Here is a 24,797-nt window from a genome sequence, read left to right on the forward strand (position 1 = left end):
TGTGTATCCACTCTGAATAATATGAAATTGTTCTTCATAGTAGGTGTTTTTTGTTTTTCTCGTCCAAAAAAAATTCACCTAACTTATAGCCTCGTTGCCAACAAATATAATTTATGGAGCAAGATTAAGAATTGTTTTAACCAAGAGGGACCGTGTTTTAACCAATTGAACTTGCTCACTTCGGGCTTCCTGTCACCATCCATAGTTCCAAACAAAATAATGCAATATACCAGTCGCCTCTATGTAAATATTACATTTTCGGCTAAGACACTTAAAATTAAATGACGGGTCTCTTAACTTTATATAACGAAACTGCATGTGTGTATGACACGTCCGCTGTCTGAGCGAGGAAGTACCGGCTATTTTAGTACATGTACGTTGAATATGTTGTATGACACGGTCGGCTCAATTCCAGCACTGTGCACTGTTTGAACAATAGCACTGTAATTTTAGAGTTCGTGTTTTAAGAACCATTGTGTTGTGCAACCAATGGTATACGCTCTAAATTATTTTTCTCACAAAATATAGGAAAAAATAAGCAATACGAGCAGGGGTGTTACGAACGAGACCCACCTTGGGAGCCAAGTACAACAACTTTAGCTTCAATAGATCGCATGTTGTAGTTGTCGACACTGCATAGCTTGCGGACTGTTTGACTTGAGTAACTGACAGACCCGTCGGTGTACTGGCTTTCACTGGTCAAGATAGGTAGGCGTTGTCCATGCTTGCCGACATCTGTACCTGCGATTGCACCGCGACAGCTTCAACAGGCGGCCGCTGTGTGGGCAACTTTCAGCCTTCTACAGCTGACCCAGCCGGAGTTGAAGGTAATACCACAGGCAAAAAGTCTGAGTTTCGAAGGATTTACGTCAGAAATGGTGATCGACGGCTAGTGTACGGATTGTGGCGTGGAATCACATAAAGGTGCCATTCATTGCCGATTGTAATGCGAGATCTGACGGACAAACAAGGCGAAACAAGTCCTAAAACACTTCCAACAACGCATCTACTGTCTTCGAGCACTTCACCTCTGTGACCTTTGACCCCCCGATTCAGTCCGGAGCACAGTATTAGCAAAACAAAATTCCCTCGCACTATTTCTAAAATTCCGAATAAATACGATAGAGTGCATTCTAGTCCCTATATATTTCATTGCTTTCATTTCTTTTTGCAAATTTGTACATAACATAGTGCTTCTTGTCTCAATTTTCTTCAGACGAACAAGAGATTGGAAAGGCATTCATATCATCAGCATTGTGCTGTCGACAACATGTCGGACGAGGTCGCGAAAGCGCAGGCCGCCGCTCCCGGTGGAGACACGATCTTCGGAAAAATATTAAGGAAGGAGATTCCGTGCAATTTCATCTATGAAGATGAACAGGTACTTAGTTTTCAACAGTTTCGATTGCATTTTAATACCAGTTGTGTCCCAATCTCTGCACAACACACTCGGTATCCAGCTTCGGTTGCAGATACAACGTGGTCACGGTGACCCCCTGCCTTCCCCCCCCCCCCCCCCCCCCCTTTTCAGGTTCACCGACCTCAGCACCACTTACAGTTAACTTAGAAGCAAGCCTGGGAAGCATCATCACGGGATACGGAAATGAATGTCGCACGGTCAAAGGGAATTTTAATGTCGTCATTGGTAAATGACGATGCGCGTCAGTTTCGTTTTCATTTTCATAACATGGGAGTCTATGCTATTAAATCCACTCATCGCTCAAGTAAGGTGTAAATCAGGTTTGTGTAACCAGCACCGACACACAGTACTCTGGACTTTCCTGAACGTAAAATCACTTTTTCATGCTTCAAAATTAGGTATATGTTACCCGAAGTCTCCATATCATTGTCCCTGTGTCAAGGTCCAAAGTTGAACCAAGGAGGTTATTGGTTAAAAAAAGACTTTGCCTCCGAGTCCATGGTTTAACAAAAATATTGCGCAGAACACATGACGTGTAAAATCAAATAAAACATGTCAAACTCAATGACAGTTTGATCATCCATCATTCATATTGCAATTGCACTCTTCAAGAAAAAGATCAGATTCTAAATGCGGATGTTCATTTATAGTAGCTGTTTGTTTTCTTCCTTGAAATTTGAGTTTCTTACTTTTCGACATGTCATGACTTCAAAAGAGAATTTCCACAACATTGGTAAAAATGTATGAATATCTGTGTACACTATTGTAAATGAATTTAGTGCATGTGTACATATCTGGCACCTGTACGACTAAAACTTTCGTTATTATTTTTCATGACATTAGATCATTGCATTCACCATATAGATCTAGTCTTTTGACAAACAGATTATAATTCTTGACAATGATTGGTAAAGCGTAGTTTAAATATTGGTTTTAAGCAGAAATCTTACAGAAGTTCGCACCTCAAAAATGAAAGATTCAAACATTTGCTCAAACTTTCTTGAGGAAACTTTGACCCATTCTCTTTCAAAATCAAGAATATAAACTGGAAGTCAACATGCAAATTTGTACCAGAGAAACAAATAACCCAATATTTAAGCAATAGTGTACCCCCTCCTGACCCATAATGGACAAGAGCAAATTTTGCATGACATATAAATATATGAGAGGCAGCCAAGTACTTATGGAGTGCAAAGTTAGTTTGAGTATGGTATGGTCCAGGAGGGTGTACATTGCTATTTTTTCATAGTTTTGGCAATGCTAGTGACTTTGTAGATGTAGAAAACATCTTTGGCCACAATACTGGATAATCAGATACATTATCAGTAATAGTCTTGGGGATGACGCCACAATTTTCACTGGTATTAAAAGCTGTGACAAAATTACCTATATTTGACACTCCAAGTGGCAACCATGGCTGTTTTATCTCTATGGGGGGTTGGGAGGTTAAGTTCCCTATTCTCACAAACCTAAGTGTAAGGCAGTGATAACTTTATTTACTCCATAAGCTTCACAATGAGCCCCCATAAGTGGTAAGCCAAAAGAATATTACAAAAGTTTTAAGAGAGTCCTAATATCTGTCCCCAAGGCACATTCTACCTTGAACTGATTTAGGGAAACCTGAATCCAGACTGTTCAAAACAAGTTCATACATGGCTGAATCATGTTCCAGCACTTCATGACCTCTAACTTGACACTACATGTAGGGTCGGAGGTCCACACATGGCTGAATTGTGTACCAGCGCTCCATGACCTCTGACCCAACACTACATGTAGGGTCGGAGGTCCACCCACAGCTGAAAAAACAGCTGAATCTTTCAGTGTATACAAAACTGAAATGATTAAGAAATAATGTACCCGCACGCAAACATACCATTAGTTATACAACTTACCTGATCAATTATCATGCCTATTTGCATAAAAACTTTATATCTCCACCCACTCTATACAGAATACTAATCTATAATTGGTCCAGCTGTAGTCATGTGATCAGATACTTGTACAATGATTGGCCAATAATTTATTTCTGCTTGTAGGTGGTAGCCTTCCATGATGTCAATCCACAAGCGCCGACTCATTTCCTGGTGATTCCCAGGAAAACACTTGATATGTTGTCCAATGTAAAACAGGAAGATGAACAGGTAAGTGTGAGTGCTTGAAGCATAATATGACCTGCTAGCTCATTTAGGTAGTTTGTACCTCAAAATTGAAAGACTTGAACTTTTCCTCAAACTTTCCGTCAGGAAACTTTAAGTCATTCCATTTCAAAATCATGATTAAACATCAGGGGTGGCCCTGCACGTGCAAACTTTTGAACTAGCAAGACAAATCAACATTTACCTACCCTAGAAATTCAAAATGGCCGACACTCCTATGTAAACTCTGTAGGAAACATTAATTTTCAATTTCAACAAAATTTAGCTGGGTAAAAATTTATTTATTCACTGAACTTTAAAATGAGCCCACACAAGTGATAACCAATTAAGTATTGTAAAAGTTTGAGAGTTCAAAATTCTGTGCTTTAGGTGCGTTCTACGGTACCTTAACCCTTTCACCACCATGGTTTGTCCCAAATCCATTGTTTTCTATGGTAAAGTTGGACCTGTACACAAGGAACTGGGGGTCAAAGGGTTAAGGCATACTCAATAAGATGAACCACTCATAAAAAAAAGAAAGTTGTGTGTGGACATTCGACAACCTGATAAAACCTTTATTGCTTATGAAATTCTGATGTCACTCAATACAATTCACCAGCAGAACAGCATAAATAGCTTTTCATCTTTAAACAAATCTTTAAATAGTGTAACTTTAATCTCACTAGAATTTCACAGGTTTTATGTTTATCGTTTTTTTGCAGTTGCTTGGCCATATGCTATTTGTAGCAAACAAAGTAGCCACTGATCTGGGACTGAAAAATGGCTACCGTGTCGTCATCAACAATGGTCCTGATGGAGCTCAGTCTGTGTTTCATCTACATGTACATGTCATGGGAGGGCGCCAGATGACCTGGCCACCAGGCTAAAATGATTGTATCCCCAGAACTTCATGTCTCTCTACCGTGGGTGGCAAATTACTGAAATACCGCCTTCCACGTAGCAGATAACTTCTTTCAATAACAATTTTAATGTCATAATTAAATAACGCAGTCAATTCTCAATACGGTTCATCATTTGTTATTTTATCTCTTTGCTTTAAACCTAAATTCATGAAATTCTAGCTTTTTGTCTCCTTGCTATCATTAGAAGATTAGCCAGTTTCACCTTTAGTTTCTCTTTCAGAGGCCCAATTTTAACATCTAAATTAATAAGGTTGTACCAAACTATGCCTTACAAAGGGTTAACCATCTTGAAAAGGGTAAATTTTTGTCAATACCTTACAATTGTGTATAGGTAGGAAACTGAGAAATGAGGTGATAAGTTGAAGTTAGAGCGCCACCTACAGGGGAGATAAGAAAGGTCTGTTCATTCAAATATCAGCTGAAGTTTGAAGGTCAACACCGTAATATAAGGAAAGAACACTGTTACAAATACCATTTCTTGTTTTTTAACTCAAATCTTTCTGATATAGTTTAATCAATTTGAATATTGTTCAAGTTGTAACTATGCAATCAAAAAACTGGATACAATTATGTCAAGATGATGTCATATCTGTACTTTGAAAATGCAGGCTTAACAAACACAAAACATATTCAATAACATGACATCTTGCCACTTCAGTAATTCTAATCAGAAATTCAAAATCATCAAGAGGAGAGCAGACATTTAGTTTTATTTGATAAGGCCAAAGTAAGTAAATTCTTTGTTTTGCGTCCGCGCGCGCCTAGGTTTTTGGAGATTTTTTGGAAAAAAAACACAAACTTTCCTTTCAAAATTTCGCCGTTGATGGCGCTATTTTGTCGCAAAAACAAGTTGTGGTTTTTAGCTTTGCGACGAAACACTCCTTTACGTCAGTCACATTTCACTAATGGGCCATGTGGTGACGTAAAACAGTACTCTCTACACATTTACACCTGTTGATACTTAACCTAAGCCTCACGCCGGGGCCTCACCTTCTCGCTGTCTGTTGTGGCTTTGCCTGTTGTGGCTTTGTCGTCAGGATAAAAAATGGATGAAAGCAGGGAAATAATGGAAGTTAAAAACAGGAAACCTTTGCACGGCAACTTGAAGGCATGGCCATTGCGAGCAATCGGCACTTGAACAGAGAGAGATTCAGTCGGCCGATTGGACTTGGGTACCACGATTCAGAGAGTATGGTAGACGGAAAAATCGGAAAGCGTTGAGGCCCATTCTAGTTAAATTGGATTTAGGTTTGCCAAAATTTGGTTAATCGTCCATTTTAACTTGAAACAAAGACTGAATCAGTGATCAGTCCTGTAAACGAAAGGCCTTTTCGTACTTTTTTATTCAGTTTAGGTATGGGAAAGTATATTAGAATCCCTTTGTGAAAGTTCAAACTTGTAGTAGTCGGTCGTAGCTGCTCTTGAAGGAGTCACACTTTCTGCATTAATGACATCGGCTGGTAATTTATTCCAGGTGTCCACAACTCTTGCTGAAAAAATACTTTCTTGTGTTGAGTCGAACGGTTAGTTTATGAAGTTTGGAACAGTATCCTCAAGTTCTCGAGTCGACTGCTAACTCAAGTGAAAGGTTACAGTGGTCATGGCCTTTGGTAACTAATTCTAGCGTTGAATCATGTCGCCGCGAATTCTTCTTTGTTCAAGTGTTATTATACTATCTTGATAATTGTAGTGTTGGAGTTTAGGTATTATTTGCCGTGCTAAGATTTTATGTCCTTTTGTAGCCATGGTGACTAAGCTTGTACTGCATGCTCGAGTTGTGGTCTAACAAGTTGCTTGTAAAGACGGAGAATGACATTTTTTTTATTAGATCGACAATGATCGTTTGATGAGATCAACATTCTGTTTGCTTTTTTGCAAACTTATCACATTTGCTTGAAGTTTTAAGGTAGAATGAAGTAGATCATTTTCTTCAGTTGTACGTCCCAGTGAAATATTGTTCATTGAGTATTTATTGAAGGGGTTTTGTAGCCAATATGCGTCCGCCAGTGTTCACTCATTTTTTGTAGCTTGTCCAAATCAGCTTGTAGAATTTCAGGATCACTACATTTCGCAAGGGATGATATGTCTTGGTATTGTCGGTAAATTTTTGACTTCAAAACTAATTTCACCGCCAATATGATTGATGTAGATTAGAAAGAGTATTGGTCCAAGAACTGAACCCTTTGGGACACCACTTGTGACATATTCTCCATTCAGATGATGCTCTATTTATGACTACTCGCTGTTTTGTATTTGTCAATCATGCTTTGACCCACTGTAGAATATTTCCATTTATGCCATGATACTTTATCTTTTCAATCAATCTGGGGTGTGGTAGTGCAAGGAATATAGATGTGAAGCTTCCACCTAATTTGGGTCTGATGAGTCTGTGTGTGGAGACTGACAATTGCGAAATGCTTTCTTTTTTTGATGGAAAGGAAAGGTGCTGGTTTACGGATGGTCCCGAGGAAGCTACAGGGAATACTTTTGTCAATTATATCATCAATTTCTTCTTCTCTCTGATGCCCCATCTTTCTAAAATTAAATGCAGAGGCTACAAGTTACCATTTCTGTTTGGTGTTTTCTTTCAAAACAGACACCTTTCAGCAAAACTATGACATTCCATCAGATCATAGGCATCACAAGAAACTTGAAAAAACGTACAAGAACTTGAACACAAAATACAGCTACTGTATACTGTTATGGTGTACCCATTCCTCAAACTGTCCAGATTTAAGGAATGGTATTGACATGTGGAAACATTGAACACACAAGAAAGAAATATAAAACTAATAAGAGAAATAAAAGCACTCCTCGACGAATTACTGTTTATTTTGATCCATTTGTTATGAAAATGCATACAGTAATCATACAGTGTGACACACTGTGACAGGAGTATTCATGTGGTTTGAGAAAAATTGTCCAATAAAGGCAAACAGATTTTGTGTTAAATTTTCTGTGTGTGTTTTTTAGCCGCTTACCCGCGTATCTTTTAGGATTTTGAGTGGACGCAAAACAAAGAATTTACTTACTTTTGATAAACAATAATGTTTTAGCTGATTTGTATGTTTTGTGGATGACATAACTCAGAGTGTGAAGTCATAGCTTGAAAACCTTGCAAAGGTTTAAACTTGAATAAAATTATGCAAATAATATATCTTTTGTCCTGGAAGTGTGTAACAAAATATACTGTTCAATACTTTTACAGCCTGGATACATTTAATTATCAGCATTTTCAGATATTGTTTTGGGAATGGTGCTATTAACATTGATCTGTTCATTTTATGACTGACTGAAATGTGTGTATCTGGATTCTTAATGTTGCACAGGTACTGCATTCGGAAACCTGAATACTGCAAAAACCTAGTGGTAGTGGTACTACTTTCGCAGTGTTGTTTGAGGTAGGGTCGTGTACCGGTACAGTACACTATTAACATGCCCACGAGACAGCCCCTCCCCCCCACCCACATTCTAAGTAGGAAGTTTACTACAACACCTATCTCATTATTGTACCTGAGGCTGTCTTTTGTCCAGTTTAAGTGATGAATGTTCATTGCTTCAATAAAATTTGTATGTGGTGTGTGATAGTGAGCGGACGTCACGAGTGCTTCTGAACTCTACAATGTTTGGTGGGGCACAGTCAGAAAAATGGTGACAACTTATAAAATTTAGCTCGGTTATTGAACCAGTCTCTTTTGAGAGTGGGGATTTGGCGGAGTGGTTCTGTCTGTTGCTTATCTGCTAGGTGACTGGATACGGAAGGTTGTGAGTTCGAACACTGATTCAACTTCCAAAATAATAAAATAAAATTTCTAGAAATTAACCCACACCTGCTTGATCCTACAGATAGCTTTGTAATTTCATATGCAGTTCCCCTGAAGTGTTCATGTCATAATTTTGAATTATTCCAAAGTGTATAGCAAGTCAATATTTTTGAAAATATCTTGGCCATTTGCTTTAAAAATGGTTTTTCTGGGAAATTCCTCATTCAGCTGCTGTGAAATTTGGTTTACATATTGACAGGGTTGATGTGAGCCTTGTGAAATCAATTTATTTGGATTATAAATAAATTATTGAAAATCATAATTTTGAGGAAACACATCCCATAGTTTGGTACAAAATGTTCTCATCAGAAACTGCTTTTCAAATAGCTTTGATACATAGTACAATATGTACTGTAAGTCTGGTCCCCTACCCCATTTCTACTGCTGGCTACGCTGCTGACGAAAATAGGGTCAGGTATTGGTCATTGTAAGCATGGCTGTCATTGGTCAATAGTAGCGAGCGCAATGATTGCATTGAAGATAATTCCAACATGCAGCTACCTTTGAACTTTGATATTGTTTGCCGAACAAAGTACGCTTTGTCAAAATTGAATGAAAAAGACACATCCTTGGTTGTACCCTGGTTATAAGCCAAAGCAATTTGACTGCCTTAAAGTATCCCTAGTAGAAATGGGGCGGGTGACCAGACTACTACTTCAGTCAGAATTTTGACTGAGAACATTCACCTGGCAAGTGTGTGATCATAATCCATAGACAAGATGGTGAAGCATTGTACGTTGAAGTTATTTGCATGGTTGTACTTTAAGTCTCTGACTCTGTTCTTCTAGGTTTGCATTAAGTGGTGAAATAACGATTATTGTTCTTGGTTTAGTCTCAGATTATCCCTCCTTTCTTATGTATGACATTGAATCAAAAATGAGTGATTTTCTGTAACAGTTTGCAGTAGACCAATGCAGACCCATTCATGCTTTAAGGCAGTCAAGCTGCTTTGCCTTAAAACCAGAATACGACGATGAGTGTTTTTCATTCCATTTTGACAAAGCATACGTGGTTCGGCAAACTAACTCAAAAGTTCAAAGGTAGCTGCATGTTCGGAAATATCTTTAATGCAATCACTGTACTTGTTACTATTGACAGCAATGCTTACAATAGCCCATACTGGACCCTATGAACAGTGCAGCCAGCAGTAGAAATGGGGCATGAGACCAGACTATGAGTATGTCCTCATGTATAACCCACATTTCTCAAAATATCTCCAGGGCCTATGTAGGATGCTTCCCTCACATATCACGTGCAACAGATAATAACATTAGGTACATCATCTGTGCGCATTGTAAATACAACTTCCTACCACTAGTGTTTCTGTTTGTTTCCTTGTACCTGTTTACAAGATGGGTTTCTATCATCACTACTGTGCCGTCACAGGATAGACGGAAATGAATCTACCAGGATGACCATTTCCTCAAAGTTGGAGCCGTACATCATTGCTATTTTAATCATGTCATTCAATGATATATATGCAAAGAATCTACACTATTGTTATCTACACGACCTCTGAACATCAAACGTCATCCATTTATTGTGATAACATGTGCCTCTCCCTTTGATAAAGTCACATGACCTACAGAGTCCCTAAGTCACTGCTGAATGTTAAAAGACATATCTCAGGTTCATAATCAAACCGGGTAGTTTCTCTCTTGTCATTGCAAAATACTGCGTTTTCAATGTCATCTTAAGGGGTTTAAATTTCTCAACTAGACTGTACCTGCCCCAGGATAGTATTTAAGAATTCTCCTACTGGTAGACACAATGGCCACATCTCCTGAACGTAAAGTTTTGGAAGAAATCGGCAAAGATTTCTTGTGTTGTACTATTTGTCTAGAGCAGTTCAAGTCTCCTAAAATACTACCGTGTCTGCATACATTCTGTGAGCAGTGTTTATTCACCCTCATTGAGAAGACTGGATGCCTGATCTGTCCGGAATGTCGACAGCTATATCAGCTTCCTGTTGGAGGAGTGCAAGCGATAAAAAGCAACTTCTTTATGAGCAATCTGATTGAGAAATTCAAGTTACGACTGGAGTCTATGCAGGGACCTGAGACCAAGTGTGAAGCTTGTCAAGAATACGCGGCTACTCACAGGTGTGTGGAGTGTAAACAGTATCTTTGTAAAATCTGTACCAAGGCCCACAGAAACATACCACTTACACAAACACATCAACTTATGACATTTGGAGAATATGAAATAGCTAAGTCAACAAGTCCATTGACACTACAAGCAGTTGAGTATTGCAGTGTCCATACAAAGAATGAAATTCAGTTCTACTGTGAAACCTGTCAGGTACCTGTCTGTACAAACTGCACCATACTTAATCACCGCATACCAGAACATGTCCACAGAGACTTGAAAGATGCAGCAGATGAGTATCGTACAGAATTGGAAGTCATGGTTGACAAGTTGAAAGAGAAAGAACAGGAAGCCGAAAAGAACAAAACCCTGGCCAAGCAGATACACAGTGATCTTACAGAGCAGTGCAGTAGAGAAGAAAGGAAGGTGAGAATGAAAGCAGAAGAAATCATCATGAAAATAAAAAGAGAAGAGCAGAGACTGATAAATGAAATGAAAAACAATTACAAGATGGAAATTAAAAGGGCAGCTGTTAATATTGATGATTTTGAGATAAAACATGGTAATATTAAGAGTGCACGCAATTACATAGAAAAGCTGATGCATCATGGGAATGCTGCTCAAATTCTCTCCACAAGTCGTGAGATTGGTAAGTGCATTCAGCAGCTCATTACCATTGAAACCAGACAAATGGCTCCCCGTGAACATGTTATATTCCTACCTAGAACAGAGTTCTACGAGAATGGAATTCTTGGATTGCTGAAATCAGAATATGACCTTGAAATCTCTAAGTGTACAGTTGAAAACATTCCAAGACAACTTCTTAAAGGTGACTCAGCAGACCTACTGATCACAACCAGAGATTCCTCAGGAAAACAAGTCATCCCAATACAACAGGTGAAAGCCAAGGTGCAAAAACCCAATGGATCATGGGAAGTCATTGATGTAACAAATAACAGAGATGGAACACACACAGTCAGAGTAAGGGGACAATTGTTCGGTATATATCAAGTCACCATCGCAATTGGAAATTTGGTAATACCAGGCTGTCCTGTCATCATACCTGTCATCAAAGGACTGGTGAAGACCATTGGCAGTGAAGGTAGTGCACAGGGACAGTTCAACAACCCTTGTGGTGTGGCTATAAACAAAGACAGAGACATCGTCACTGCAGATACTGAAAACAATAGATTGCAGATAACAAATGTTGAGGGCAGAGTTAAGAAAATTTTGAAATTCAAATATTTTCAGAAACCTTTTAGTCCACGTGATATAGCTTTATCAGGTGATAATATTTACTACAGTTTAGATGGCAACAACAAGCAAATTGTTGTCAGTGATGAGAATGGAGGTGTCATAGGACACTTTGGACAAACTGAGTTGAGAGATCCATTAGGTATCGGTATTAATCCTGTAAGTGGCAATGTGTATGTGTCAGATATGGCCCTGCACTGTGTCATTGTATACACCAAACATGGCGAATACCTCAGATCATTTGGCACAAATGGTAAAAATCCAGGAGAGTTCAATACGCCATGGGGTGTAGTCATAGGAAGCACTGGAATGGTGTTTGTAGCAGACTTACTGAATGAGCGTGTCCAGGTATTCAGTTCACAAGACCAGTATTTGTATTCCTTTGAATGTCAGAGAGGGGATGGTGAGACGAGACAACCCAGGGGAATAGCAATTGAAAACGACAAATATGTCTACATTACTGCTTTCGACTGCCTATTGAAATTTGAGAGCAGTGGCAAATTTGTTTGTCGTATTGATAGTGATAGGGATGGGCTGAACTGTCCGACTGGTATTGCACTGACAGATGATGTCCCTTGCAGGGTGGTTGTAGCCGACAGGAAAAACCGGTGCATCAAAGTGTTTGTACAGTGATCATACCAATGAGGTGTGTAATGTGCTGGATATAACTGTGCATATATTTGTGTTGGAAGATAAGACAGTAACTAAAATATATGATTCTAGATAGATTGTATACATGCTGATCAAATCCATGACGAATATACTTAGAATATATTAACTTTTCGATCAGATTCGAACTCACACCGCACGGCACCTGTTAACCAAAAGAAGAGATCTTTATGATATGATAACAGATGGTTCACATTGAACCACTGGAAGGAAATCCCATATCCGACAAATTGAAGTGTTTGTCTTTTTAAGTACGTTTAAGCTCTGTTAATCTCATTCTGAAATGATCATGCACGTCCATCTATGAACAATCTTCAAAATCAAGTTGTTTTTATAGAAAAAAATCAGGATAGTCTAAGCTCAAAGCATATCATTACAATGTCAAATTTTGTTAATAGTGGTAATTTTTCTATTGGAAATCTTTGTCAGAAAAAGTGTATTCTACTCAATGTGTACCGTAGAAGTAACGTTTCATCTTCAAATCAAGACTACCATGCCATCATGTGTTCAGGTTTCTTCATTCTGTACATTTCTCCATGTTTAGGATGAAAATCAGGTCATGTCTCAAAGTTAGTATGTTTGGTGCACGTACAATGTCAATGAATTTCATATTTTTGTGTGGCACTTTAATGTGATAAGATATCCTGTGAAGCTTATGTAAAGCTTTAAAATATTCATGTCCATATTTTGTTGTCCGGGTGCACTGTCACTGTGATTGAAATTATGTTGTATCTCTGTATTGTATATTTTCAAATTCTTCATTGTTGGTGTTATCAAAATCAATTGTAAAAGATAGGAGTGACTGTTCTTGTGTGTGGAACCAAACTGCAGTGAAGTACATGACATATTGATACGTTTTGGAATGCAGTTTGCATAATCGGGTCAACAGATTTACGGAAGTTCATCTCAAGCTTGAAAACAAAAATGTTCCTGTTCCTGTTTTACTGTGGACTGGAAGTATTTTGATCAATTTTACGTAACCGTTTGATGATATGCATTCATCTCATTTTACCAGATGATGAAAAAAAAACAAAAAACAAAAATAAAATCTAATGCAAACAGTATAATCAATAATTATTTACGAGGAGAACTTACGTAACTTTTATTTTTCAGCCATAACGATTTCAACGTTTCTTGTAATAATATCAAGGTGGAATAATACTCAGCAGTAATGTTCTCATTGCGTATAAAGCAATGATAATTAGAGTGAAAGAATACTAATTTTACACATCTTATCTTACACAAGAGTAAATTAAAAAATCTCCGTTTTTAAATAAACAAATAAATAGATAAATAAATAAATGTAAATATATCAATGTAAACATTACATACAACAGTATCTCATTTTAACCTGAAAATCACACATTTCTTGGTGTGACAGTAAACATCCATAATGGCAGGTTCTGTCCACATGAATCTAACGACCTAATCATATTCGTCAACTGTAAATACCCACAAACCTGATGCGCTAAGCAAGAGAATATTAACAATATCGAGCCGAAAGGAAGTCATAAGTTAAGTGGCATAACGACCAATTTCAATATATAGTACTGGGCATATATTAAACAACTGAGTTGGAAGAGGAAGAAGAAGGAAGTTGAACTCTAGTAAAACCTTAAATATCAGCAAACAGAACGTCACAGGTTCAACCTCCTTTTAGAGAAAATGTTGTTTCCATCGAATGTTTGGTCCGATTTCTGGATACTTCCTGACGGATCAAAACTCTGCATGTGCAGATTATTTGTTTCCTTATTTATCTTTTATTAATTGCATACCATTTTCCTCCGTTTAGAGCAGTACATGCAAATCCAAACCACTCAAGAGAGGTATGGCATCCTAAAATATCCAACATTGATACCGTTTTTCGAACAGAAAATAACCATTTATTAGGTATATGGGGCGGAGGCACAGTGGGCCCCTCCAATCCATGTAATATAATTAAGAGATATAGACTGTTTTCTTTGAAATACTATACAAAGATGGCGAGGGTAAAGTATAGACACACAATACACAGGTAAGACTTGTGTAATAAAAATGCTTAACATACATGACACTTATTTATGGTACCTTCAAGACGAATATTAATTGCAAGACCCTGTGCCAGTACACAACATTTATTCGAGTCATGTGTACGTCTTCGTGTTAACACAGCCTTGTGAGGCCCACAGCTGCATGCCTGCTGTTCATCCAAACCATCAAATGATCAAGTATCAATACTGATTCTGATACCGATTCTTGTGTCATGTTGTTAACCTAAACAAGAAGGTTGGGCCAAGGGAGAAAAATGCAAACTCAAAGGGCTGATATAGGAATGGTATCGCCAGCAGAGCGGGACGCTGTGAAATAAACAACTGCAGACTTACGGCCTGAGCCAAATTGTACGTGCCATAGATAAACAACTCATCCCAATGGGGCTTGGTAAACCATTGTATTTGGACATGGGTTGATACAAATATATGAGAAAAAATTTTGCAACCTCCATGAACAAAATTACATAATAACTACTGTGACACCTTTCTTTGTAGACATTTTATCTCGAAGCACCCCTCATGTGGCCGAGGCGTGTGAAGGTTGGTTCAAGATCGTACGAGAAGGAGATAGGAGATAGCGTCACACTTTTAATTAATTATTGGTAAAGATTTCAATGAGAATAGGAATAGTCGAGAACAGGATATTCCATAGTGTGACCTTGTTTAATCTTATGAGACAATCAAAGACTGCATAGAAATATGGAAGAGTTAACACAGGGATGGTGGCCATTTTCAAATATTGGGAAATCTTAGGTAATTTGTCTCTCTATTACCAAATTTTGCATAAGGACCCTTGATTTTTATTCTTGATTTGGTAGGAGAATGGTCGAAAATTTCATTTACGAAAGTTTGAGCAAAACTTTAAATTTTTCACTTTCGAGGGGCATACCACCGTAAGGTAGAACGCGCCTGTGGTAGAGATATTCAGACTCTCAAATTTTTACAATACATTTTTTTCGGTACATCACTTGGGGTCTCGTTTTGAAGGTCAAGGACGAAGTAAGGTTTTCTCTGGCGTGTGTTTGTGAAAATAAAAAAAAAATTCCCATCGAGATTGCGGCGATACATAATTTATTTCTTTTGTACCAAATTTTGCGTGTATATATTTATTTTTGATTTCGAAAGGGGATGGTTTAAACTGCCTTATGGAAAGTTTGAGCAAAAGATTAGGTCATTAAATTTATTGGCGCATACTGTTCCACCTTAATATGTTGTCGTTCAATCTTAACATCAGCTTTTTTGTTTGTTTTTTTGTTTGTTTTGCGGTGTGTGTGTTGGAGAGTGTGTACAACATAATTGTGTATAAATATGTTTTACTGTCATGGGCGTCATAAGACCCAAATTCTTGTTCAACTTCACATGAGTCAGAGCTATCACTGTCACTGCCAGTATGCAGTGACAGTGACACTGCCCGTAGGTAGGAGCAGGGCCGTAGCTGTATTAACTTTTGATAATTCTGACAATATTTATGTTCAGTTTATACGACTGTGTTCTTGTTCTACTGCCTGCAGCATGTTGAACTGTCTAGTATTCAGCTTGCCAATACAGCCTGTGTATATGTACCGTACATTTGTACAATTGACTAGTGTGGACTCTGATTCCGTTCATAACCAATGTTTATATGTACAGGCTTTGTCAACTGTGTCTTTCAGCATATGCTAGGGAGACAGCAAGACACTGTATATGATAAATTGCATAGAAATGTTGAAAAAAATGATCAACAGTTGAAGTTTCTGCCCCTACTTGTTTTTTTCTACGAAAATTCAATGGCATTCATATGTTTTTAAATTTTTTCGAGATGAAAGTCATGAAATGCGACAAAATAGTTCCAGATTTTGTTTAACTATTTCTAACATGAAAACCTTTAGATGACTATGTTGTTCATTTCTCATTGAAATACCTACCAGCCTTGTAATCGGAAAATTAAAAAAATAAAAGGAACCAAAACATTTTCAACCCCCTTATGCGGAACAAAACTTGCAAGTCCCTCCACTACTACCACCGAAATTTTCGAATCCCCCTGAATTCCTCCAACCCCCGCCCTCACACCCGCATTTGTGACTGGAGCCTCAACGCAATCAGATTCATTAAATCAACCACGGAATGTGAAATGTATTTGATTAAGGCCAAGGCCGCACCTGCCAGTGAATACATTTGAGTCATTGACACGCCACCATTAAAGTGGCTTTCACAATCATTTATAAGCTGAAATGTCGAATTATGTCAGGGGGCGAACATTTTTGACATAACTGTCTTGCCAATTGTTGCCATGCTGTTGTTATCCTTTTTACTAACGAAGGCTCTAATGCCCTGGTAAAAAATCGTGAACGCCTAGCATGCTAATTGACAAATATTACATAAATCTATGCACAAAATGTACTTATACTAGCAGTCTAATATTTTAATTTTTCGTTAACAAAAGCCCAGACTGAGCAGAAGCACAACGAAACAATATTAGTCAACTAGGTGGTTCTTTCGGAGCTCGTTTTACCTACATTTTCACCCGCAATGAATCAAAGCCATGTTGAGGGGCCTACTCTGCAAACATCTCTGTCGTGCGTAAATTCCGTATTGATTACTAGTTAGAATGGCCGCCGCCGCCGCTTCTGAACATATATTGGAAGAAATTGGTGAAGCTTTCCTGCGTTGTTCCATCTGTCTGGAGCAGTACAAGTCTCCTAAAATTCTACCATGTCTGCATACATTCTGTGAGAAATGTTTAGTCACACTGGTTGAGAAGACTGGATCTCTCCACTGTCCGGAATGTCGACAGAAATATAGGCTTCCTGTTGACGGAGTGCCAGCGTTAAAAACCAACTTCTTTATGAACAATCTGATCGGAACAATCAAGCAACGACTGGAGGCCACGCAGGGAGTTGAGATCAAATGCGACGGTTGTCAAGATAATACAGCCACTCATCGGTGTCTGGAGTGTAAGCATCATCTTTGCAACAGCTGTGTTAAAGCACATAGAAATATACCAGTTACTAAGGCACATACGCTTATGACAAATGAGGAGTATCAAAATTCTGCGACAAAGTCCAAACACTCCAGGAAAATACCTGATGTTGAATATTGTAATGATCACCAAGACGATCTTCTAAAATACTACTGTGATACCTGTAAGGTACCTGTCTGTACAAGCTGTACCATTATTAATCACCGCATACCAGAACATGTACATGGAGATTTGAAAGTCGCCGCAGATAAGTATCTTACAAAATTGAACGTAATGGTTGACAAACTGAAAGTGAAAGAAGAAGAAACTGAACAGAAAAAAAACCTGGCCAGGCAAATACACAGTGATCTTAAAGGGCAGTACAACAAAGAAAAAATCAAAGTGAGGGTGAAGGCAGAAGAGTTAATCGAGAAAATACAGAAAGAACAGCAAAGACTACAACATGAACTAAAGAAATCTTACAAAATAAAGATTAAAAGAGCAGCCGTTGATATTGATGAATTAGAACTAAAACATGGTAATATTAAGAGTGCATTAAGTTATATAGAGGCACTGATGCATCATGGGAATGCCGCTCAACTTCTCTCCGCAGAGAGTGACGTTGTTTATCGTATCAATCAACTAATTTCCATGGGAGCCACACTGCGATACAAACATGATGAAGTTGTATTTACACCATGGACACCGTTCTGTGAAAATGGAACTTTGGGAGCACTGAGGTCTGACGTTTGTATGTCAAACTGTACAGTCGAGAACATTCCAGAACAACTCATGAATGGTGATTCTGCAGACCTACTTATAGTTAGCAGAGATTCAGCAGGAAATGAGGTAATACCAAAACAACGGGTGAAAGCCAAGGTCAGAATACCTGATGCATCTTGGGAAGACGTCACTGTAGAAGAAGACAAAGACGGCACTCATAAAGTTAAGGTTACTGCACAGGTAGATGACAAAGTTGAAGTAATAGTGACTATAGCAGATCAAACAATGCCAGGCTGTCCTTTTATCATACCTGTAGTCACAGGTTTGATGACCACAATTGGTAGTAAAGGTACAATTAAGGGACAGTACAGTAGGCCTCACAGTGTGGCAGTAAACAAGGAGAGAGCCATAGTCGCTGCAGATAGGGACAACAACAGGTTGCAGGTAACAACCAAAGAGGGCAAATTTATGAAAATTATAAAGTTCGAACAATTTGAAAAGGCTTTCATGCCATGTGATGTAGCGTTATCAAGCGACAATACATGTTATAGCTTAGATGATAACAATAAGCAAGTGGTTGTCAGTGATGAGGATGGGGAAGTCATCAAATGTTTTGGACAAAGTGAGTTGAAAGATCCGTATGGTATTGGCATTAGCCCAATAAATGGTAATGTGTATGTGACAGACCGGGGCGGACACTGTGTCAGGGTTTTTGAACAAAACGGGAAATATCTTAAGTCATTTGGTTCAGAAGGTGAAGGTCGGGGAAAGTTCAATCAGCCTTGGGGTGTAGTCATAGGAAGTAATGGAATTGTATATGTAGCAGATCGCAATAATCAGCGAATCCAGGTATTCAATGCACACGACAGATATTTGTACGCCTTCAGGTGTGTGAGCACAGATGGTCAGATGAGAAATCCAAGAGGGTTAGCTATCGAAAGTGATAAATATGTCTATGTTACTGCTGGTTACCCTCACTGCCTGCTCAAGTTTGAGAGCGGTGGTAAGTTGGTTTGTCGTATTGACACGGATACAGATGGTTTGCATTGGCCTATCGGTGTAGCACTAACAGATGATGTACCTTGTAGGCTGGTCGTTGCTGATATGGGAAGACACTGCATTAAAGTATTTGTACAATGAGAATTCTCGGTACTTTAAGGTAGAACGCACCTCGGGGACAGACATTCGGACTCTCAAACTTTTACAATTCTCTTCTGATATACCACATGTGGGGCTTCATTTTAAAGCTCTTGGTGAAAGAAAACTTTTTACCGGCTTAGTTTTTTGAAATTCGAAAATTTTTATTTTTCTACGTAGAGTGAACACAGGGATGGCGGCCATTTTAAAATACTAATATCGGTAATCTTGGGTGATTTGTTTCTCTGGTACCAAAATTTGCACGGTGACCCCCCTATTTTTATTCTTGGTTTTGAGAGGGAATGATTGAAAGATTTCTTGAGGAAAGTTAGAGCAAAAGTTTAAGTCTTTCACTTTCGAGGTGCATACTACCTTAAATACAACTTTACGATCTTCTAAAATACCACTGTGATACCTAAAAGGTACCTGCCAGGTACTTTAAGTGAGTCAAAAGAGTCTCAGGCGGTCCACCGTATTTTCAACATTGGCGGATCTCTACAGGTAAACACATAATATTACAGATAAATACAGGTTTAGGTTATGCAGGAATTTTATACCTGAAATGCCTGAAAAGATGAAAAGATACATGATGTTAGTTAGTTTCCAAAACGAAGAGAACTTATTACCATAAAAGGATTGCATTTGCATTATTAGTAGAACCTTTTCTGCAATATTTGCTTCTAAAATTTCAGTTTTTATTTTGTGTGTTTTCTAAGAAGGCAAAGGAACATTTGATAGTTGCATTAGTTAGCAGAAATGTTGATGAAGTAATCAAATAGCGCTGAAAGTTTCTAGAACAATGCTTACATCTTATGATGACTGATCGTTTCTCCTATGCTCTTTGATTCCTTAGTACATGTTATACTTATTCACCGTCACCGAACAACTTGAACGGTTCAAAGCACAATGTAACTCTTTTAACCCGTTCTAGTCTACTTTAATGGGATATTAACAAACTTCTAACATTACACAAGAAAAGCATGTTCTTTTGACAAGTAATATAATGCAACTGTAGTGTATTTTACAAGTTGCCACTTTCTCAGTCCTTTCATTTTCTATTTCATGTGAACAGCATATACATTCTATAGTTTAAAAAAATATTCACAATCACATACTATGTATATTTAGGATTTGTGCGCGTCTTTTCGTATTATAACTGTAGTCACAAGTTATTGTTTATCATTATATTTGACACGAAATATGCAAACCTCTGATTCTTTCGTTTTTGTTTGATATGTGTAGACTGCAAGTTCACTTTTAGAAATCAATATTGTCTATGATTTGGCAATCTTCTCATTACAGCATTAGCAGCTTTGACTTTAACTCACTTTTTGTCTTTTAGGTATCAGTGTGTACGTTAGCCATCCGAGTCATATTTTTAATCAATTTAGTAAAGTCAACATTGTAGAGAAAATAAATGGTTGCAGATATTTACTTGATGAATACCGTATTACAGCTTACTTTTCCTCTTTCTTGGTTCTCTTCCTTCTCTTTTTTCTATTTTGTTCCATTTTTTCGCTGTTTTAGCAATAAATGAAACTTGTCATAAAACTTTAAAGTTATGCCCTATAATATATGTAATTGATGATCTGAACATTATGAAAGTAGATGAAGCGCAGTAACCCCTTTGCCCGTGTACTGCCATTCCAACTTTGTACCTAAGATATTGTTCACACATATAGTGTTGCGCTCGTAGTTTGGGAACAGCAGCTGAGGTACCAGTTTGGATTGTAATGCTTTCAGTAAGTGAAGCTGACACACAAAGATGTTGATTGTGTGTGCACAACTTCAGATCATTTTTTCAAAATCATGGCAACCGTAACGATCAAGGTCTCGCAATTCTAATCGCATACCTCCCTAGTGTACATTCTCTACAAAGTGATATACTATAAAATGGTCATCACATGGGAATTTCCGCCAGTCTTTGATTGCTTCTTAAGATTAAGCAATATCACACCATGGAATATCCTGTTCTCGATTGTTTTCATTTACCAATAATTAATTAAACGTATTACGCTATCTCCTATCTCCTTCTCGTATGATTCTGAACCAACCTTGACACGCCTTGGCCACATGAAGGACGCTTCGAGATAAAATATTTACAAGGGAGGGCGTTACAATAGCATTATGCGCGAATGATCCATTGCTCCAGGCACTGGTGAAGAGTAATTAATTATGATGTCAGAACTTTCTGGGCAATTAAGGTATAATTTTTCATAGCATTTGCCATTGCGCTATTGGTCATTAACTATACGGTAAAAACTCATTTGGCAAAGACATCATCCTGCCACTGAATATCTCTGCCTCGGCTTGTTCACTATTTGCACGCCAGCAGTACTCTAGCATTCTATATTTCTATTGTATTTAATCAGGCAAATCAAATATTTACACAATATTTTACAGAATTTCTACTTGATAACCTCTTTTCCGAGGGATAAACCATTACCTGGAATTGAAAGAATTAGGTCATCGAGAACCCTTTATGTTAATAAAGGCTGTTAATATGGCACTGCTTCATTTCGTAAAAGGCCGATGAAGTAGCTTGTGCCACATTATAAATTTCAGTGTTGGAATGCCATGTTAAGGGGCCTAATCTGTCAGTTGCTTCATACGTGTTTCAACGTATTGAAAACACCCCAAAGCATAATGGCTGCTGCTTCTGAACGCAAAGTTTTGGAAGAAATCGGTGAAGATTTATTGTGTTGTACCATCTGTCTGGAGCAGTTCGATTCTCCTAAAATCCTACCATGTCTGCACACTTTCTGTGAGCAGTGTTTAGTCACGTTGATTGAGAAGTCTGGCTCTCTTATTTGTCCGGAATGTAGAGAGCCATGTAAGGTTCCTGATGGAGGAGCACCAGCGATAAAAAGCAACTTTTTCATGAAGAATCTCATTGAGATATTCAGACAACGCTTGAAAAGTATGAAAGGAGGTGAGATTAAGTGTGAAGCTTGTCAAGAAAACACAGCCACCCACAGGTGTGTGGAGTGCAAACATTATCTTTGTAACATCTGTGTCAAGGCACATAGAAATCTATCATATACGAAGGCACATCAAGTTATGACGATTGAAGAATATAACAGAGCAAAATCAGTAAGTCCAAGAACACTACAGGAAGTGGAATATTGCAGTATCCATACAAAGAATGAAATTGAGTTCTATTGTGAAACCTGTCAGGTACCTGTCTGTACAAACTGCGCTATTGTCAAACACCGCATACCAGAACATGAGCACAGAGACTTGAAAGATGCAGCAGATGAGTATCTGACAGAATTGAAAGCCATGGTTGACAAGCTGAAAGTGAAAGAACAGGAAGCTGAAAAGAACAAAATTCTGGCCAAGCAGATGCACAGTGATCTTACGGAGCAGTGCAGCAGAGAAAAACGCAGAGTGAGAATGAAGACAGCTGAAACCATCAAGGCAATAAAGAGGGAAGAGCAGAGACTGATAGATGAACTGGAAAACAAATACGAAATGAAAATCAAAGGAACAAATGGAGATATTGATGAGATGGAATTAGTACAGGGTGACATCAAGAGTGCATGCAGTTATATTGAGACACTGATGCATCACGGGAATGCTGCTCAACTACTTTCCTCGAAGGGTGATGTTGACAAATATATTGGGCAGCTAAGTACCATGGAAAGTGGAATAAAGGCTGACAATAGTAAAGGCATTATATTCACACCTGCAGAATTTTGTGAGTGTGGAATTCTTGGGTTGCTAGAATCAAAGTATGAGACCCAGATCGCAAAGAGAGCCACTGGAAACATCCCCAAACAACAAAAGGGTGACTCTGCCGATTTGCAAAGCCGAACCAGAGACACCACAGGACAAAAAGTCATCCCAAAACAACAGGTGGAATCGATGTCGGCAGAGGAAGACATTTATTCGTCGGAGAACAGAGATGTTACACATACCGTTACAAAGACCGGACGATTGGATAGTTATCAATCTACCACAAAGAAAGGGGAACAAGTGATACAGCGCTATCCTATCATGAAAGGACTGGTGAAGACAATAGGCAGCAAAGGAAGTGCTGAGGGACAGTATACCAGTCCCCTGGGTGTAGCCATAAACAACGATCGAGACATTGTAACTGCTGATGCAGAAAACAATAGGTTGCAGATAACTACCGCGGATGGCCAATTTAAGAAAGTCTTGAAATTTGAAGAGTTTGAGGAGCCTTTCAGACCATGTGATATAGCGATAGCAAGCGATAATACATATTATAATTTAGATGAGAACAATAAGCAAGTGGTCGTCACTGATGAATATGGGCAAGTCATGAGATGCTTTGGACAAAATGAGTTGAGGAGTACGTATGGTATTGGGATTAGCTCTTTAAATGGCCATGTCTATGTAACAGACCATAGTGGGCAGTGTATCAGGACTTATACACAGCACGGTATTTATCTAGGGTCATTTCGGCCAAAACGCAAAGGTCAAATCATTTTGAATTGGCCCTGGGGTGTAGTCATAGGGAGTACTGGAATGGTGTGTGTGGCAGACTACAATAACAAGTGTATCCAGGTGTTTAACGAACAAAACAAGTATTTGTATTCCTTTGATTGTAAGTGTGGGGATGGTCAGCTGAGACACCCCAGGGGAATAGCAATCGAAAATGACAAATACGTTTATGTTACCTGTTATCCTGCCTGCCTACTGAAGTTTGAGGTTAGCGGCAAGTTTGTTTGTCGTATTGATAGTGACCTTGATGGGCTTGACTGGCCCACCGGCCTTGCACTGACAGATGATGTACCTTGCAGGGTTATTGTTGCTGACAGGGGAAACAACTGTATCAAAGTGTTTGCACAGTGATGACGTCAAAAGGCGTGCGTATCGGAAAATGCCAACGATTCGTTTGAATTGAAAGATTTGACCACTTGTTCTTTGATTTTGTGGCAAACAATTTTTCCCAAAAAGTATTTCATTAATGGAAGTTTTACAACGATGTAGGATTCTGTGTAAATTGGTCCTGCGATTTAAGACAATGGTCTAAAGTTGAATTAAGAAGATACTTAATGAAAACAGAATAATTTGTATCTTTTTCTTGAGTTGTTCATCTATCTAATGTATTCTATTTTCTCTTTATCTCCGATATGTATTTTATGTCCTTACTTAAGCCCTTTATGACATCATCGTTTACAGTTATGAGGTGATAGTGGGCCATGGACTCGACTAGTCCTTGTGGACTATTTCTATGGTCCAAACCAGATAAAGTCATACTTTCACTGAAATACATCTTTTATTTTTGCTTGTAAATGTACCTTTATCTGTTAAATAAACAATTTGTAATAAACAATTTGATTACATGTTCATGTGCCAAATGTAAATTGTTTGTATCCAATGTCTGATTGATTATTTGATATACTGCAAAAGGAAGTAAACGTTTTGTCATTTATTATTGATTGGAGTAGGAATTAAGGTCAGGCAACTTGTTAAATGATGTTTTTACAGTCACAAGTTTAATATTTACCTGATACACTTTACATTCAGGTCAATTTATCATATATATATATTCAGTAAGCTGAGTATGTGACTGAGTGACATGATTATAAACGTTTTAGACTAAATCATTAGTGTGAAAATGACATCTGGTCGATTGAAGTGTAATGCTCATAAATTCCCTGTTCCTTACGTTAGTTAATTTTCA

At 38.2% G+C, this 24,797-nt stretch overlaps 5 protein-coding genes across 5 annotated transcripts in view; 4 read left to right on the forward strand and 1 right to left on the reverse strand.

Annotated features, from left to right (window-relative positions):
* Nucleotides 1–1,054, reverse strand: part of LOC139124511 (uncharacterized) — a 29,586-nt gene extending 28,532 nt beyond the window's left edge. Inside the window, exon 1 of the mRNA XM_070690653.1 lies at nucleotides 574–1,054. Within this exon, the coding sequence (XP_070546754.1) occupies nucleotides 574–616 (43 nt within the window). The 5' untranslated portion in view covers nucleotides 617–1,054. The remainder of the gene's footprint in view (nucleotides 1–573) is intronic.
* A 42-nt stretch (nucleotides 1,055–1,096) lies between these two features.
* On the forward strand, nucleotides 1,097–7,633 carry LOC139124513 (adenosine 5'-monophosphoramidase HINT1-like). Its single transcript, XM_070690655.1, has 3 exons — nucleotides 1,097–1,381; nucleotides 3,457–3,561; nucleotides 4,278–7,633. The coding sequence occupies exons 1-3, from the start codon at nucleotides 1,271–1,273 to the stop codon at nucleotides 4,440–4,442; spliced, it is 381 nt and encodes a 126-aa protein (XP_070546756.1). The 5' UTR covers nucleotides 1,097–1,270; the 3' UTR covers nucleotides 4,443–7,633.
* Nucleotides 7,634–10,072: 2,439 nt separating this feature from the next.
* Nucleotides 10,073–12,277, forward strand: LOC139124378 (tripartite motif-containing protein 2-like). The gene has a single exon (XM_070690511.1). The coding sequence runs from the start codon at nucleotides 10,073–10,075 to the stop codon at nucleotides 12,275–12,277; it is 2,205 nt and encodes a 734-aa protein (XP_070546612.1).
* Nucleotides 12,278–16,930: 4,653 nt separating this feature from the next.
* Nucleotides 16,931–19,144, forward strand: LOC139124379 (tripartite motif-containing protein 2-like). Its single transcript, XM_070690512.1, has one exon. The coding sequence runs from the start codon at nucleotides 16,931–16,933 to the stop codon at nucleotides 19,142–19,144; it is 2,214 nt and encodes a 737-aa protein (XP_070546613.1).
* A 2,643-nt stretch (nucleotides 19,145–21,787) lies between these two features.
* LOC139124380 (tripartite motif-containing protein 2-like) lies at nucleotides 21,788–23,962 on the forward strand. The gene has a single exon (XM_070690513.1). The coding sequence runs from the start codon at nucleotides 21,788–21,790 to the stop codon at nucleotides 23,960–23,962; it is 2,175 nt and encodes a 724-aa protein (XP_070546614.1).
* Nucleotides 23,963–24,797: the final 835 nt, after the last annotated feature.

Source organism: Ptychodera flava (assembly GCF_041260155.1).
Source record: "Ptychodera flava strain L36383 chromosome 23 unlocalized genomic scaffold, AS_Pfla_20210202 Scaffold_24__1_contigs__length_23054250_pilon, whole genome shotgun sequence".
Lineage (NCBI taxonomy): Eukaryota > Metazoa > Hemichordata > Enteropneusta > Ptychoderidae > Ptychodera > Ptychodera flava.